General features: G+C 47.2%; 1 protein-coding gene across 2 annotated transcripts in view; it reads left to right on the top strand.

Annotated features, from left to right (window-relative positions):
- Nucleotides 1-18,234, top strand: part of Wwc2 (WW and C2 domain containing 2) — a 172,253-nt gene that overhangs the window by 111,772 nt on the left and 42,247 nt on the right. For both annotated transcript variants that reach the window (XR_004109943.1, XM_031339762.1), the window contains exons 8-14: nucleotides 142-215; nucleotides 3,725-3,967; nucleotides 9,913-10,002; nucleotides 11,089-11,708; nucleotides 16,167-16,296; nucleotides 16,678-16,758; nucleotides 16,840-16,926. Coding sequence is in view for 1 of the 2 variants with exons in the window: in XM_031339762.1 (XP_031195622.1) it covers nucleotides 142-215; nucleotides 3,725-3,967; nucleotides 9,913-10,002; nucleotides 11,089-11,708; nucleotides 16,167-16,296; nucleotides 16,678-16,758; nucleotides 16,840-16,926 (1,325 nt within the window). In the remaining variant the exon portion in view is untranslated. The remainder of the gene's footprint in view (nucleotides 1-141; nucleotides 216-3,724; nucleotides 3,968-9,912; nucleotides 10,003-11,088; nucleotides 11,709-16,166; nucleotides 16,297-16,677; nucleotides 16,759-16,839; nucleotides 16,927-18,234) is intronic.

Below are 18,234 nucleotides of genomic sequence, written 5' to 3'. Positions count from 1 at the left end.
GAGTAACTGCCTTCTAACTGGGGCTGCTCCAGCCACAGCCCTTTTCTCGAGCTTTTCAATTACTTGCGCCTCTTAGAAATCAAAGCAGTCTGCTTCATTTGTTGGCAGAGCTAATTGACGTTTTTTCCTTTGTTTTCCTAGATCGGGGTGCGAAGCAGGTCAAATTTAGCTGAAAAGGTCAGGCTGAGTCTGCAGTATGAAGAAGCCAAGAGAAGGTGAGGCCCGAGCTGTTTCCCTGTGGTCATGGTCTCTGAGGCTAGTCTGGTTTCCAGGATTAATGTCTACCACTGTGGTGACACATGACAGATGTATGGTCACTCTATCCTGTTCTCGCCAGCTCGCCCTCGGTGCTTTAACTGTAAAAGTTGCTTCCAGCTTCCTCTTCCCTCCCTGAAAAACTAAAGAATAAGGAGAATTTTATTTTATTTTTTATTTTTATTTATTTGTTGGGTTTTTAAGACAGGGTTTCTCTGTGTAGCCCTGATTGTCCTAGAACTGGCTCTGTAGATCAGGCTGGCCTTGAACTCAGAACTGCCTCTGCCTCCCGAGCACTAGGATTAAAGGCGTGCACCACTATGCACAGCTTGAATAAGGAGAATTTAAGGCGAAATGAGGGGATAAATGTTTCCTCTCCCTTCTGGGAGAAAAGTTTTGAGAATGTACAATATTTCCAATTAAAAGGGGGAGGGTTGGTTCCTCACACTGAAAGCCCTCGAAGTGGCCTGGCCCTGTGCCTCTACTGGGGACTCACATCTGAGACGCTTTGTCCCTAAGGCTCCCTACTGCTTCCTGAAGGGGCTATGTGTCTGTTCCCTCTGGCAGGCCAGAGAAAGAGGAGGGAACCTTGTACTGCATCCCGTCAGCTCTTACTAGCCCTGGTGCTCCTCTCATGTTCATTCCCTGATTCTGCTGGGATGCCACAGGACCCTAATAGAAGCAGGTAGATACTCAGATTATTTACAAACTATGGCACACCCCACTTGTTTCTGAGGGTGGAGGTCATTCTGATATGATTGATTTTACTCTTCTTCTAAGAGCCTAAACATTGATTCATCATTCAGGAGACGGTAGGAGCTACTACATCATCACACCCAGGAGAGCAGGGGCTTGATCTGTCCCTCCTCTCAGACTGCCGTGGCTCCTACCATAAGTACCATCACCCGCTCAGATGTGTCTGTTGTTATTAAAGACGATGGACTTTGAAAGCAACTGACCATAGGTCAGATAAGGCTCTCGGAAAGTGAGATGAATATTACTACAATATCTGCCTCTGTCTAAGCCAGTGTTTCAAACAGTGCTTGGGTCTTCAGCTTACTGAGCAGAAGCCCAGGCTTCATTCCACAAATGATTAACCACATGACCTTGAACAAGGCTCTTGGTCATTCTCAGCAGCATTTAACTCAGCGAACTTTAATGTCTTTAGACTTCCCCTGACAGATTTTAAATGTCTTGAGGGTAGGAAAGGTTTTTATATTAGAATGGAACTGGGGGTCTGTCGTCAGTTTGGTGTGGAGGCCGACCTGACTGCTGTCCCTGTGCCGGGGGGTGGGGGGGTGGGGGGGAAGGAAGGCTCAAGGGTGCTCTCACTGTGAGCAGTCCAACTGTCTAACAACCACAATTCCTTCGTTGTGCCATGGACAAAGTCCAAGATTTATGCCTGGTTTTCTGAAGGCTAATGGCCATAACTTAGAATTAAAGTGCACCAGGCCTTGCACCGTAGCCTCTCATAGACTTGACCCTGTTGCCTTGGGGTCACCTTGAGTGACTTCTAGAGTAACTGGCTGTAACAGTTGGTTACTTAGGTAACACTTCCCTTCCTAGGTCCTGGAAGTCCCTGCACATTCTCCCTGTCAGATCTGTGCACCCATTTGTTTTCTTTCCTTTTCCTTTCCTTTCTTTTCTTTTCTTTCCTTTTTAGATTTATTTATTGTTATATGTAAGTACACTGTAGCTTTCCTCAGACACACCAGAAGGGGGCGTCAGATCTCATTATGGGTGGTTGTGAGCCACCATGTGGTTGCTGGGATTCGAACTCAGGACTTTCGGAAGAGCAGTCAGTGTTCTTACCCGCTGAGCCATCTCACCGACCCCTGTGCACCCTTTGCAAAACAAAGGCCAATGTGTGCCTACTTGTGCGCCCTTGAGTAAGAGACACCTTTCTCCCTCTGCTGTGCTGTCACTCCCAGCTCACATGGCTGCTTCTGTCACATCTAAACTTAGGTCATTTCTTCTCTGCCACTCGTGCACTGGTGTTATTTGGAGCTGGTTTTAGGGTTGCTGGTGACACTGACCAGAAGGGGATCCCAAGGGACTGCGTATGTTGAGAATGCATTTCCCTGCTCAGTTGTTAACGAGGGAGGAGGTGAGCAGTTCTCCCCTGCACCCGTTTCTCCTGCAGCTCTTGCTCATATGCTCAGTGAAGCTAATAATATCATGCTTATTTAGCAATTTGATGATTAATTTTCCAGTGTGTTGAGACAGTTGTTTATGGTTTTGTGGTTAAAGCTGGAGAATAGCTGATGTTACATCTATGGTAAGCAGACAGTAGGGGAAAAGAGAAGCGTACACTGTGCATGTACCATCTAGGGTAGCTTTTGTCGTCTTTAGAAAACCACAGTAAGAGACTGACGGCACACGGGTGCAGCCCTACTTCACAGCTTTGTTTCCAGTTGTTTTTTATAATAGTTCTTTCTTTTCTTTATAGTTTCTTCAAAATAGGAAGAACAAAATCCTGTTCTCTTTTTCATATATGGTGTATGCTGCCCCATAGCCCAAGCAACCATCAGTGCTTTATGTGGGACACAGATGTCTGTGTCAGTACCAGCTGTGGCCATAGGCCACCTGGATCTTGCATCTTCTGGCCAAGGAGCCACTGGCTTCCATGTTGTGTGAAGTCCTGATGGCCTTCACAATGCTGCAGGACAAGCCATTCATTCCAGAGCTCACCATTTGTGCTGAGTTGGGAATTTTGTAAACTTGGCTATCCATGACTAGACTCTAGACACAGGGGAGCTGGGGATCGGGCAGAACTGTGGCACTGGAGGCTCTGTTGTGGCACTGTCCCTCCTCTTCTTCCGTCCATTCCTCCTCCACTCTGTGACTGTCACACAAGCCACCTTTGCTTTGCTGGTTAAGGTCCACTGTCTGCTCTGTGCAGCCAAACAACCAGTGCAGGGGAGCATAGGTTGGAAGCCATAGACCCCGAGCCAGTACGGGTTACTCAGTAATAAATGCTTACCACGCAGAGGCCGGTGGAGGGGAGATGTCCCAGGGTGAGGCCTAAGGAAAGGGGCCTGGGAGGAACCATTATCCTTGGTGATGTGAAACCCTAATGAACTGGTTTTACTTTAATATGAGTTGACCACACTTTCTCCTGTCTTCCTTCTGTGGTCTACTAATACTCCAGTTTCTACCCAGCTCTGGGAAGTACCATTTCTCTGGAAGAAGACTAATTTTCAACAGTAGCATTTTGGGGCACCCTAACATGCTGGTGTGCTTCTCACTGGAAGCTTGAAGGTTCCCCTCTCATCACACCACACATCCACCAGGGATGCCCACCTGTGCCCCCTGCATTAGATGCTTCTGTTCATCTGGTGTGGAGGGTGTGGCTGTTTCACACACTGTGTTGCAGGGATACATAGATTGCAGTTGCACCCCAACAAGCCTGGGCTTGGCGTCTCCTTTCGTGTGAGTCCTGAACGCTTGTGTCTTTTTTGTCCTTTAGCATGGCTAACTTGAAAATTGAACTGTCAAAGTTGGATGGAGAGGCCTGGCCTGGGGCCCTGGACATCGAGAAGGAGAAGTTGATGCTGATTAACGAAAAAGAAGAACTTCTGAAGGAGCTACAGTTCATCACCCCCCAGAAGCGCACGCAGGATGAGCTGGAGCGCCTGGAAGCGGAGCGCCAGCGCCTGGAGCAGGAGCTGATGGCCGTTCGGGGCTTGCCGAGCAGGGCTCTGGCCGAGAGGTTTGTTTCCTTCTGGCGGGGAACAGGATGACTTGGGCCTGTGGTTGTGTCTTACTGGTGACAGATCTCCAGGTTTGGGATTCTAAACAGTTTGTGTTGTTAGTAGACTCAGAAACAGTGCAAGAGAAATGTCTCTTTAGAGCATGAAGCACACCCTCCTATGCACCAAGTATCAGCTCCTCTGTGTCTGCTAGGAATGTGAAAGGCTCCTGACAAATGTCGAATAACTAAGGAATGCTGACATAAAGTCAGGAATGTGCCGCACCATTGAGCGAGTCTGATAACAGTAGCCATAAACTATTGCTCTCTGATGAAGTCGACCTAGACTGGTACGGAATGTGAGCCTTCCTGGTCTCTTTCTACACTGACAAGAAGTCGTATGCTTACTGCTTTTAATTTCACAAGAAAAGGAAAGCCAGCTTGCTCTCTTTGATATCTTAATCAGTCACACGATGTTCCTTGCACGCAGCTTGTCAGTTGAAACCTGCTTCTGAAACAGAGGCAATGACTGAACAGTTTTTTTATTTTTTCTGTGGGATGGTGTAAGAGTTATTTATTCTAAACTATCCAGTCCTGCGGGCAGGTGGGCAGGAAGGACTCGGGTGTCCCTTGGACATGAGCACACCTGCGGCAGAGCCCTGTGCACACACTGCTGCCGCTCTGCTTAGGTTGCCTGTTTGATGACAAACTGGCCCTTCAGATGGGTGGCTGTCATAGACGGCTCGAGTGGAGCAGTGTCTGCTTCAGAGCAAACCCTCATGTGTCTCAAAAGACCTGGAGATAAGTTCAAACGTCCACCCAGAACCTTTCTTAATTCTTGGCCTCTTTCCTTTTAATCTCCATTTCTTAATAAATATCTAGTTTTGAATGTCAAAATATTTTAAAAGTGTGGGGATAGGGGGCAGGGAAGCAAAAAGCTGCCATTCCTGATTAGGTCTTAACCTGTGAGCAGTTTGAATTTAGCTGTTAGGTAGTCATGTTAATGGAGATACCATATGGCTGCAGCATCATGGTTTGGGGGAATACAAGTAGGTCCCCAGGGCAAATCCTCTGATGACTGCACCTGTTCAGCTGAATTCTCACAGTTGCCTCATCTGCTCCTCAGCCCCCACCCTCCCTCCCTTTGCTTTCTCTGTCTAGTACGGATCAGAGTTTTAGCTTTAGGTGTGAGGATGGTCGGGGTGGTGTTGGGTGGTGTGGGGAACAAGCACCAACAGGCACAAAAGAAAGAAAAAATCTAGTTTTCATTTGTATAACTTAAATTTCCAGCAGAAATTCATCAGTGGATGGAATGAAGCGCGTAGCCTTTTTGAGCTCCCTGTGTACAACACTTACTAAATGCCATGCATTGTTCCCTTGATGTCCCAAGGGCTGGTTTCAGGGCCCTCCCTGATGCCCAAGTCATAACTGCCCTGCAAATTGTGTAGTGTTAACAAAAAAGTTACATTACTGTGTAGCTTAAGGAGCAATAACATGCTAAAAGGTCATTTGGTTAGTACAAACCCAAGATCTTCCCTGAGCACCTTGATCCATGGTTGGTTGAGCCTTTGCTTATAGCACTAGGGCTATGGAGACTCTCAAGTATCCGTGCCCATTTTCCATGCTAAGGCCGAGTCTCTGTTGTCTTCTGTAGCAGGTGAGTCTGGAAGGGCCTTCTGCCCTCCTTGGCTGTGTACTGGGAGCATGCTCATCTTAGCAGCGTTCACAGGCATGGCAGCATGCTTGCCGCTTTTATTGGTGTTGCCTTGCTCCTTGGTGGCTTCTATACTTTTGTTTGTACACACATAATGTCAGTCACATCTCTAGTGGCAGGTTGGGACTCATCAGAAGCAGAAGCTACATAGCCCTTACATAAAATAATGATAATATTTAGTGAGAACCAGCCATGGGGTTTGTGCCATATGGAGAGTAGGCAGTGTAGTTAGCGGCATGGCATGTCTGCCGTGGACTGGATGGTGGCCCGAAGGACGTGTTTATCATGTGTGTGATGTCCTGATTTTCTGAGGCCTTTGGAAGTCAAGCCACTTCCATACTAAGTAGTGCATACAAATGTCCTTTCCGCATCTGTGGGCAAGGGCAAATCCCCATCTCTGCGCTGCAGGGAAAGGGAGGGACTCAGACCTTCCTGTTTGATCAGCTTAGCTGTTTGTTTGTTTGTTTTTCTTTCTCATGGCTCCTCCTCCCATCTCCCTGCTACAGCAAGCACTAGAGCCCCCCACTCCACAGGCAGGGAACACTGCAGGGCTTGGCTCTTGTTGCTAAGGCTGCTGCTCTCTGTTCCTATTCCGGCTGCGCTTACTACTCTGCGCTCGCTCTGTACCCCCATCCTTGCTTCCCCGCTGCACACATTATTGCTAGTTGTTCCCATCCTGCCCTTGAACCTTGGTTTGGAGACGGCCTCTCTAAGCTACACCTCGGTGGCAGAGCAGGCAGGTGGTGTCCAGGAACACCCTGGAAGGAGAGTTCACATAGTTTCATCATCAAGTACTTCCTAACACCAGACCCTCAGTTTCTTCCTGCTGCCCACATGGCCACCAAAGAAAGCTCCTTGCTGCCTTGCTTTAAGCTTTCCTGTTTCCATCCTGCTGTGGGTTCTTCATTATTTCAGGAGTAGGGGTGACTCAAACTGTGGTCTCAAGACACTGAACTCACCTGAGTTCTCAGCCATCCTGTACAGAGGTGGCGCGTGCCTTTAATCCCAGCAACTTGGGAGGCAGAGGCAGGCGGATTTCAGAGTTCGTGGCCAGCCTGGCCTACAGAGTGAGTTCCAGGACAGCCAGGGCTACACAGAGAAACTATGTCTCAAAAAAAAAAAAATAAAAAAATAAAAATAAAAAAAAAATAAAAAAACAAAAAACAAAAAAACCATCCTGTGTATCCTGATCCTGGTTTCTGCTGCCAATAAAACACGGGCAGTGAGCCCCGCAGCAGTGGCTGAGATCGCCCTCTAGTGGTGATTAAGAGTATCCACACAAGCCAGATTCATTGTGGGAGAGCATCAGGCAAAGGAGAAATTGTTCTCCCTTTCTGCATATCCTTCCATTATGTACGCTCTCCCACAGCACTGGCATTCCTTAAGCTGCGGTTTCCTGTTGCTGACAGAGTTTTGCTGCTTCCCACAAATTCCAGGTGCTTACCTAGAATCCCCAATGTGCCTGGATTACTTAAATGTTGCCAGGGCATCTGAAGATTATTTAAAATAAATGGGCAGGGGCCTGTGAGTGCAATTTATTTTATTTTGGTTTTTAATGGAAAAGAGACTGTGTTACTGGGTTGCTGGCATGGATGCTTTCCCAGGTGCAGTCGTGAGTTCATGGGAGGCGATGCCCATCTCCCTCTGGTGCTGAAGTAGAGGCAGGAAGAGATGACAGCCCAAGGCAGCCTGAAAGGCAATGAAGAGAAGCAGGATATATATGGGAGGTTCTTCTAGGGGCAGGATGAAAAGCCCCTTTCTGGATGAAGAAACCAGAAGGCCAGGGCTGGTAAGGAGCTCAGACAGCCAAGCACAGAAAGAGGACCTTGTTCCTAATCCCCTGGGAGGAAGGACACTTAAGAGTCTGAAGAGGAGCCGGGCGGTGGTGACGCACGCCTTTAATCCCAGCACTTGGGAGGCAGAGGCAGGCAGATTTCTGAGTTCGAGGCCAGCCTGGTCTACAGAGTGAGTTCCAGGACAGCCAGGGCTACACAGAGAAACCCTGTCTCAAAAACAAACAAACAAACAAACAAAGAAAAGAGTCTGAAGAGAACCTACAGTCCTGCTGTCCTACTACGGTTTCTGTGGCTTTTCATGGTTCCTTTATCATTTATTTTATTTTGTTTTAATGGGTAAGAGACTGTTTTACTGGCTCTTGCTAGTGACTCTAGCAAGAAGTTTACATAGAAGAAGGGCCAATAGCTACCTCTGAGACCTTAGCACAATCTGGGGACATATGATAAGACCACAAAAGCTTGAGAAGTGTCTGCTGTGTGTGCATGAGGACCTGGCAGGTCTATAGCACCTGGGTTTAAAAGTTTAAAGAGCCAAGCATGGCTACATGTGTCTGTAATCCTAGTGCAAGGATGCCTCACGACTGTCTATAGCTCCATCCTGGGGGATCTGACAAGCTTGATGATTATATTGAGGGCAGAAACTACTGTCCAACTACTCCTTAGGCTTCTGTGGCTTTTCATGGTTCCTTTATGGCCCCTCTAATGACTACAGCAAGAAGTTATATAGAGGAAGAGGACCCTCTTCTGTCCTCTGCAGGCTATGCATGCATGTGGTACACAAACCTACACAGAGACATACACATAAAATAAAAATAAATAAGGTAGAAAATGATCTCCAGGGATACCAGACATCAACATCAACCTCTGGCCTACATACCATACAGACACAGACACACAGGCATAGACAGACACACACACATATACCACACACAGACAGACACACAGATAGACACACATACACACACAGAGACACATAGGCAGACACACATACACCTCTCTCTCTCTCTCTCTCTCTCTCTCTCTCTCTCTCTCTCTCTCTCTCTCTCTCTCACACACACACACACACACACACACACACACACACATGAGTACACATAAGCACAAAGCCAAGCACCGGTAGTTGAGCCTACAGGAGCTGGCACAGCAGTCTCTGAGCGTCATCACGACCTGGAGAACAGGAGAAAATACCTGTGCATTAAGAAAATTGATATGCATTATATGTTTTGGCAGTGTTTGGAGCTTCCTCCAGACCTTCGTGACTTCTGACTCAGTTCTTCTTTACATTAATTTTTTTCTTCCTGATTGAATAGATTTGTTTAAGCGATTTCAAAAAGTAACTGCTCTTCTTTAAAATGCAGTTGTAAAAGTTGTGAAAGGATCATGCCAGTGTTACAGAAAATGGCAAGAATTACTTTTCACTTGTAACATGTAATAGAAATTGTGTTGTGGACATGCCAAAGGAATAGGTACCTATGAATAAAATGAAATTGGGGAGATTTTTTTTTTCTCCAAACCAGTGTGGCTAATTGTGTGTCTCACGACCTTGTAGGGCCATGAGCAAGTGTGATTGTTCTGTGCTCTATAGAGCACTTTCCCATGGCTTAGTTCGTTTGATCCCTTTACCTGCCTTATCAGATAGACAGCAGGATCATATCCACCATTCACAGGTGAGGAAGATGAGCCCCTCTAGCCAGTGGCTTGGATCCTGGGCTCACAAGCTTGGTATCCCAGATTAGGTATCAAGTCACAGCCTTCCTTGGATGAAGCATCAGCCCCTGGCTGATGCAGCTTGTACATTTTCCTTGGATGCCTGACCTGTTTTGAAATGAGTGTGTTTCAAGGTAAAATTCTACAGTGCTCTACCTTTATGAAAATCTGCTCCAAGTGATAAGACAGGATTGGACTAGGGAGGCAAATCAATTGGGCTTCTCGTTGAAGTTGTAATGTTCAACTCAGCCCACAGCAGCACTGTGGAGTGATCTCTCAGAGAAAGCTCCCAGGAACTGAGCATGGCCCTTTTCATCCTTGGGTGCTATGTCCTGGATAAATTCAGTACCTAAGGTGGCCTTTTGCATTTCCTTACTATTGCGAAGCCAGCCTACAGCCCTGTAAGATCCTGTAGTCTTTGCTTATTAGGCTTTTGCTGTGCTCCATGTTGCTGCTGTGGCCTCCTTGACATTTCTCCATGACTGGGGACAAATCTTTTACTGAGGAAAGGTTGACTGTCAGCATTTAAAGTTTTCCAAGCTCTGGGCCTGGACATCAGCCCCACTTCCTTCATTTATCATAGCTGTAACGTTTTGCTCCTTCTCTCTTGGTTATTCTGTATTCTCTTTACCAAGGTCAAACAGGCAGCACCCCTCATACACGTGATTCTGGGATCCTGTGCTTCTCTGTTGTTTGGTTTGGGTTTCTACACCATCATTTGAAAATTAATCTCTCTTTTTTTTTCCTAGGTTGAAATTGGAAGAGAAAAGAAAAGAGCTGCTACAGAAACTTGAAGAAAGTACTAAGCTAACTTCTTACTTGTACTCACAACTTAAAAGGTATGCTGGTTATGTTCTTCAAAGGAAATGTTTTTCACAGTGTCCAGGCAAGTCCTGAGTCCTCTTTAGTTGGTTTTTAGCTGCTTAAAAGTAAGTAAGTTATGCCCATTCAATGTTTGAATAACCAAGTTTAGAAACACAATTTTCCCTCTAAACTCCATATTTATGTTTAGAATGCATTTCAAAATATCCTATAGAAAGAGGATTTGCTTTATCTGTCACTGAAGACTTGAGAAAAATATCTTATCTCTACAATTATCCCACCTGTTACTGAGGGAGCCTAAAGGTCCACTGTGGAAACCACCGCGGTGACTTCTGAGATGGCTTAGCATGTCACCCTCGCATTCCCGGTGAGCTCGGGCTCTGTGCCTTTATAGGAGCCCTCTCTCTCTAGCCACAGAAGCTGCACTGACACTCTCAGTAATTTTAAAGTACGAAGTGGCTGTGGATAGCTCTGCAAGTTGGTTTACAAGTAGGCATTTAATTTGGGTTTTTATCTAAATTTTGCAAAAGATATCATTGGCAGTGGGAACAATCATCTGACTACGCAGCTCTGGTGTGGCCTGAGCTGGATATGTAGACTAGGCTGGCCTTGAACTCACAGAGGTCCGCCAGACTGCATCCTGAGTGCTGGGATAAAAGTGTACACAGCTTTACCCGCCTGGATCATTAAATTTTTTAAATGGTTATTTACTATATATATATGTATGTATTTTTGAGACAGAGACTCTCTGTGTAGCCCTGGCTGTCCTAGAGCTGGCTATGTAGACTAGGCTGGCCTTGAACTCAGAGATCCTTCTGCTTCTGCCTCTAAAGTTCTAGGATTAAAGGCATGCACCACCACTCCTGGCAGCCATGTGTCATATATCATTTAGAAAGAGCAGCATTGCTGAGGTATATGTGGGGAGCCAGGCTGGTGAGTCATGAGTGGGTAGGGAAGTCTTCATTCCTCTGCCCAGGCTGTAGGTTCAGCACTTGGACTTCACTCTTTCCATTCCCTTCCTGCGTCTGAGGGAGCCAGTGAGGCCTGTGGCTGTGTTTCTTGTGGAGTGCTGAGTTTACAGTGTGCTATTGTCCTGTTTCCAGCCTCTCCTCCAGCACACTGTCCATGTCATCTGGGAGCAGTCTGGGGTCCCTGGCCTCCAGTCGGGGCTCTCTGAACACCTCCAGCAGAGGGTCACTCAACTCCCTCAGTTCCAGTGAACTCTATTACAGCAGCCAGGGCGACCAGATGGACACAGACTATCAGTATAAACTGGACTTCCTTCTTCAAGAGAAGAGTGGCTACATTCCTTCCGGACCCATCACCACCATCCACGAAAATGAGGTGGTCAAGTCCCCCAGCCAGCCTGGCCAGAGTGGCCTCTGTGGGGTGGGAGTCACAGCCAGCAGCCATACTCCCCCACTGACGGAGGCCTCCAAGTCAGTGACGTCCCTGTCCTCCAGGTCCTCTCTCTCCTCCTTGTCTCCTCCTGGCTCCCCTCTGGTCTTGGACAGTACATTTCCAGGCTCTTCCCATGACTCCTCTCCACACCAGTTCCCTGCTGACTTTGAGGACTGTGAGCTGAGTCGCCGCTTTGCTGACATTGGCCTTGGTGAAAACCAGGTCTTACTGGATTCAGACTCGGGAGGAGCATCCCAGTCGCTCCTTGAGGATAAAGGCCTGGGCGAATGCCCTGGGGAGCTGCTGTGTGAGGGAGCAACAGGTAAGTGCAGACCCTCACTTTCCACTGCCACTTTTTAGGAGGACTGCGCTGCTTTTCTTCATATAAAGAAGGTATACGGTTCTCTTTCTCCACGGTGTTCTTTAAGTAGTATTTATTCTATACTTAGACTTTTTTTCTCTGTCAAATATAAATTGCCATTCCAGACAGACATTTTGCTCAGTGGTCCTGGAGTATCGAACCCAGGGCCTTGTACATGCTAGGCATCCTGTCAGCCCCAGAGGAGGTGGTGCAGTCTATGAAGTATGAAGATCTGAATTCAGATCTCCATCACCAACATAAAAGCCAGTTCAACAACTCACACCTGTACTCCCAGGTAGGAAGGCAGAGGTGGGAGGATTCCCAGGGCTTCCTGGCCAGAGCCAGGTAGATCTGCTGAGCTCTGCCACATTCAGTGAGACTCTTTTCCCAAAAGTAAGGTGAAGAGTTACTGAAGACACCAGTGTCAACTGCCAGCCTAGACATACAAGCACACATGTTTACAGACTGTGCACACAAACACATCCATGTACATACTCAAAACATACTGTCTTCCTATTCAATAGACTCAGCCATCAGTGCTGTTCTGTGGTCCAGGGCTGCTCTGTGGGAGATAGATGCCTAGGTTGTATTTTGTGAGCGGTCCACACTTCCACCTGGATCCTGGTTCAGAAATAGCAAAGAGATGAGAGTGTTCTTTTTCAAACTGACCCAAAACAGATGAAAACAAAGTCAATTAGCATATTTGCTAATTAACACGAAGGTTCAATGTTTAGCTTGCTCGGGGAATTCTATATAAACACAGGCTTTGGTTTGTGCCAGCCTCCTCTTCTGCCCTAGTTCCTTGGCAGCTGCAGCTCAGTGCCCAGAGTTGGTCTGCCATCTGCTGACGGCTCTCCCAGCTGCAGCTCAGTGTCCAGCGTTGCTCTGCCATCTGCTGGCGGCTCTCCCAGCTGCAGCTCAGGAGGAGCTCTGCAGGGCGGGGCCTCCTTACTGTGTGCTGTGTTCTGAGGATGGTCCACTCTATTGGTCTTGAAGCAATCGAACTCTCTGCTCCTGCTAGTCAGCGTGCTTCAGTGTGTCCCCTCATGCAGAGAGGACAGTCTCTGTAGAACCCGGTCCTTGATGTTTTAAGAAGATCTTTTTACTTTGTATGCACAAGTGTTAATTGATTGGCCAGTTGTGTTCTTTAAAGGTGAATGAGTACAGCTTGACATAGGGCTTTCTGACACTGACTGCTGGAGTTCATTGTTCTTATTAGTGGCCTGGGGCGAAGCTGGAGTGGATGAAACCTTCATATGGTTTATATGCCCTCTTTTCAGAGAGGTGCCAATATTACAGTTTAAATACATGTATAAAGTAAAATACCACACACACTTGCACATAAACTCATGGAAGAGGTGTCATAATGTCTCTCACAGCACAGAGCCACTGTGGGGACTCATGGTGGCCTGTGTAAGCAGTGCTGTGGAGAAGGCATGCCTGCACTCTTCAGTGGACCCTAGGGCTGTTTTGGTGAGCATGCTACCATGTATTCAAGACCCATTCCTTCTCTGCACAGCTGCCCTCACAGAATGCGAGGGATTGATGTCAAGGGAGCCCGCCTGTCACACACACACACTCGGTGCATGGTAATCTTTTTACCTGTGTGATGATGAGAACTCACGCATACGGGTGTGCAGCACTGCCCGCCCACACAGCACTGTGGGGGACAGAGGAGAAAGCCCGCCCACACAGCACTGTGGGGGACAGAGGAGAAAGCCCGCCCACACAGCACTGTGGGGACAGAGGAGAAAGCCCGCCCACACAGCACTGTGGGGGACAGAGGAGAAAGCCCGCCCACACAGCACTGTGGGGGAGAGGAGAAAGCCCAGCGTCTTGTGGATGTGCTGCCGTTCTTGCTTTTTTGCCGTTCAAGCCGTGACACCCCTTGAGCATCTTCGACTGATTTTTGCTCTTTTGATATTTGGAATATTCTCTAGTCAGCATTTCTCCATGTCCTGTCAACATGGAGAATCCAGAACCTGAGGGGAAATACTCAGAATTGGGGAGAGTCCCAAAAACTTCAGCCCAAGGTCTGTCACAATGCTCCTGAGTCCCCAGTTCCCAGTTACACCCACTGTCTTCTTCCTTATACTTGAGTTTGCTACCAGCTTTGTTGATGACTTTGTTGCTTGAGACAGGTACCTGGAGGAAGTTCCCATGAGACATTCTTTTTTAAAAAAAAAAAAAAAAAAAAAAAAAAAAAAAAAAAAAAAACCAACCTTCTAAATGTTACATAGCACTGTTGTTTAAAAGGCACCCTAGGCTAGCGTTGAGTGGCAGAGTGCTTGCCTGGGATATCTGACTTCCCGGGTTCCATCCTGTACCCCAGGACTTGAAAAAGTGCACAGGGGGGCTTTGTTTGCAGTGAGCTTTCCATTTCCGGTCTGAAAACAGCAGAAGGCACGCTGTCTAGACATCCAGGCTAACTGTTCAGGGCAGCAATATTTGGTCTATTCAAGGAACATTTTAACCCTCCTAAAAGGTGTGCTTGGAAGGACACTGTTTCCGAGGCCCTCTACTGCGAAGCTGAGTCCATGTTTTAGCCAGTTTGCTCCTTTGCACCAATCCCTGCTGGATGACAGAAACCAAGGTGGAATAACTATGAAGTCTTCCCACAGTCGGCCTCTGTCATTGTCAAAGTCAGTTTCAGTCTGCTGTGGTTATTCCTGGGGGTAATCAATAAATCATGTCGTCACCTTCAGCCCTCACACAGAGGGGTGGGCAAAGAGAAGGCACTCCATCATCAAGGAAAAAAGCATTCCCCACTGCAGAAATAAAAGAGAGAATGCAGCAATCAATCCTGTAATCTGAAGCCTTAAAACTTAAACATCTTAACGGGATGTAAAGTCACGACTCAGAGGGGGGCCGAATGCATGCCAATAGGCTCCTGGGCTCACTGCTGGAGGATGAAAGGCACTCCATGGGCTTGCAGCTTATTACAGTACAGAGCAAGCTTTAAATGAATGCTCCTTGCTCCCTGCAGGCTGCTGGTGTATGAATATGAGTTAGAGATAAAAGCTCTAAGTGGTAGCTGGTGCTAAAGATTCAGTAGCACAAAAAAAAGTTGTTTTGTTTTTTTAGTGATATTATTAGCTGGTGAGAATTCCTGTAAGTCAAAGATGTTTTCTCTTTAACTTCTGATAGAAGAGTAACACAGATGGAACAGGCTGTATAGAGAGAAGTGAGAGCAAACTCTTCAGTAGCTGAAGTTGTTCAAGTATGAGTAGAACCAATGTTTGATGGGAGCACATGCTCGCTTAGCCATGGTTTGCAGTGGCTCATGAAAGCCTGAAGCAAAGGAGCTGGGGATGATGGGAATTATGTGTCCCCTGCCTTAAAATAATTTAGGGCAAGGAGCTGTGAGATGGGTCCATGAGCTAAAGCAGCTGCATCTACGACTGATAGCCTGAATTTCATCACCAGGATCCACATGATGGGAGGAGAGAGATACTCCTTCAAGCTGTTCTATGACCTCCACATGTGGATCATACACACACATGCACACGCTTGTTTAAATAGATAAAAGTGCTTTTTATTGGTATCTTAAGGGTGTGGGTCTTGAAAGCTGCTTCCTCAGTGGTTAAGAGTAGCTGATGCTCTTGCAGAGAACTGGAATTGATTTCCCAGAATCCACGTGGTGGCTCATAACTGCCAGTAACTCCCAACCATCCATCCTCTGTCATCTTCTGGCCACCATGGGCACTGCATGCACATGGTGTATTTCTATAAATGCAGGCAAAACACTTAATACACATAAAATAAATATTTTTAAAATGATTCTTTAGACAGAAGCAAAAACAGTTTTTCCCCCAAGTAACCAAGTCCTAGACCCTATGAATCACAGCATTCCTCTTGTAAGACCCTGCCGAGCCTTAGCTTACCAGAGACCCCCTGAGGGAATCACATAGAGCCTGATCAATGCAAAGAACATGAGGATTTTTATTCCACTGCACTGAGGCCTTCCCTGACCCTCAGGAAAGGATGCGACCCTGCACAGCTTGTTCAGTAAGCTTTTATACAATTTTCAGGACAGCAGCCGTTAGACACAGTGTGATTGGTAGAACAATGTGACTTTTAAAACTGATTGGTCTTCAGGGAATGAAGTGGCAAGGACTTCCCTTATCTGCAGGTGGGCAAAGGTCCACCCTGCGGAATGTGTCACCACCCACAGGTTGGTTCTCACCCTGTGATCTGAGGAATGTTAATTATCTTTTCCCTTCCAAAGAGTTCCACTACCTTCCCAAAGTTCCTGAGCTTACCTTATTAAGGAAATTCCTGGCCTCCCAGTGTTTTTCTGAGATGTCCCTGTCTACTCGGATCTTACGCTCTCACCCCATCTGTGAGTTTCACATCTATGGTGTATTTTACCCTTCTCCTAACAAGGATCCAATGATGTTATCATTTTCTTCACCTTAGATGTGGAAAAGTCATTACCCAAAAGAAGAGGACTCCATCTTCGAGGAGACAAGACTGCTCGGGTGTCAGCCGCCGCATCTGATGAATCTGTGGCTGGAGACAGCGGGGTCTACGAAGCCTCCAGGAAACAGTAAGGAACCAGTGGGGGTGCATTCAGTCCCTGCATGCCTGCCAGCCATGCTGCGGTACTGTAAGGTGAAGCGGTCCCCTGCCAGAAACATCCCCACCAGCCATGGAAATGGCAAGTAGACCAGTGTACGGATTGGCAGCTGACCTGGTGATTGGCCAGTGCTGTTGGCACATGGAGTACTGTGTTTACATGTCTGAAAGCCCCTGAGGTAGTGGGATAGCCTCTCGGTCTTAGGAATTCCAGACACTGGAACTTTGTTCCCCAAGCTCCGAGTCAGACCTGCTTCTTGTCCAGATCAGTCAGTTCCACGGGAATGGAAGGCAAAGAGTAGCCATAATCAGTACTGCTATTAACTGACTCTCCCCTGCTCCTGGTTCCTAGGCCTGGTGAAATTGAAGACGTTCCCTACTGTGAAGAGGATGTCACCATTGTAGAGACTGCCCAGGTGCAGATAGGACTCAGGTAACGCAGGAGGGGGAGGGGAGGGGCCTGGCCGTGGTTCCTCTGTGGTTCCTCTGTTTGATTCTTTGTCTCTTTTGTCAGATACGATACAAAGAGTTCAAGTTTCATGGTGATTATAGCACAACTCCGAAATCTTCATGCCTTCTTGATACCTCATTCTTCAAAAGTGTAAGTCAGTACAGGAAACAAATTGAGGACTTCAAATTTCCTACAACGATTCTGCTTGTGTGATCCTGCTTGTGTTCAAACAGCTCATCAAAATTAAGAAAAGGGAATGGGGGGGGCAGCTAAAGAGACAGCTAGTGGGTAGGAGTCCCGGCTGCTGTTCCAGGGGTCCCACATTTGCTTCCCTAGCACCCGGTAACCACCTGCTACTAAGGCTCCAGGGCTCCAACACCCCTTCCGACTCTGCAGACACCTACCTGCACATGGATATGTGCATATATACATAATTACAAACTAAACGTCTTTTTTAAAAACTGAAGGTGTGGGAAGAAGCGGCTAGATGATGATGCATGACCCAACATAAGATGAGGAGAGAATGAATGAGGAGAGCAAACATGGCTAGGTCCCATTGGGAGGATTGCTTCCAAGGCTAGGAGTCAACACTCCGTGGTCCCTTCTTCAACCACAGGACGTGTTGGGGCCTGATTGCTGGGAATCTGATTTTAATTTTTGCTATTGTTCCTACTATTGGTTTGGAGAATTTTTTTCTGATGTCTTATATGAATATGTAGTGATTAAGCATCACCACAGAAACATTTTATGTTATGTGGAAGTATGTGCTTTTAGCACGCCATGCCTGCTTCCAGCGAGCAGTAATTCCTTAGTGCAGTTGTATCCCAACAAAGTGTTAACGGAGTCCTCCATTGTCCATTGCCTCAGGGCTCTTTGCTAGTTCTAGAACTCTTCAGGTCCACTAGAGCCAGCGTCCCAGTGACTTTAAGAAGGGCAAGTGACTGTGCATGTCTGCTTGGCTTTTGAACCTCTTCTCTGAACACGGCAGTATAGGGGTGGAGCCCAGCCAGGCGGCTGTTTTCTTACTGGCCAGGACTTTGTAAACAGAGTGTGTGTAAGAGTCCTGGGTGTCCTCTCAACAGGGTTTGCATCTCCATCATCCTGGGGAGAGGGGTAAGGTATGCAGAGGCAGAGCTACAGAAAAATAGACTGAGTGGTTGAGCATCCACTGATAACCTTCAAAGCTGGCATTAGTCTCCAGGAGGAGAGTGGGCCCAGGGGACTTCCTAAATAGAGCATGGGGATACCGCTTCATTAACAAGGTTAGCAGGAGACTGGGCATCAACATGGTGGACAGCACTTGGGGAAGACAGACTTCATACTATCCACCATTCGAGATGTCTCGCTTGCAGTCTGACACCCTATTATGTGTCAGTGTCCTTAGTGAACCAGTGCTGCGCGCTATGTCCCGCCGGCAGGAAAAACGCAGCACAAACGGATTCTTCTGCAGTATAAGCT

The sequence above is a fragment of the Mastomys coucha genome, unplaced genomic scaffold, assembly GCF_008632895.1.
Source record: "Mastomys coucha isolate ucsf_1 unplaced genomic scaffold, UCSF_Mcou_1 pScaffold22, whole genome shotgun sequence".
In the NCBI taxonomy this organism is placed as follows: Eukaryota; Metazoa; Chordata; class Mammalia; order Rodentia; family Muridae; genus Mastomys; species Mastomys coucha.
Note: the sequence above shows the minus strand (reverse complement) of the source record. Positions and strands in the feature narration are given on the sequence as shown.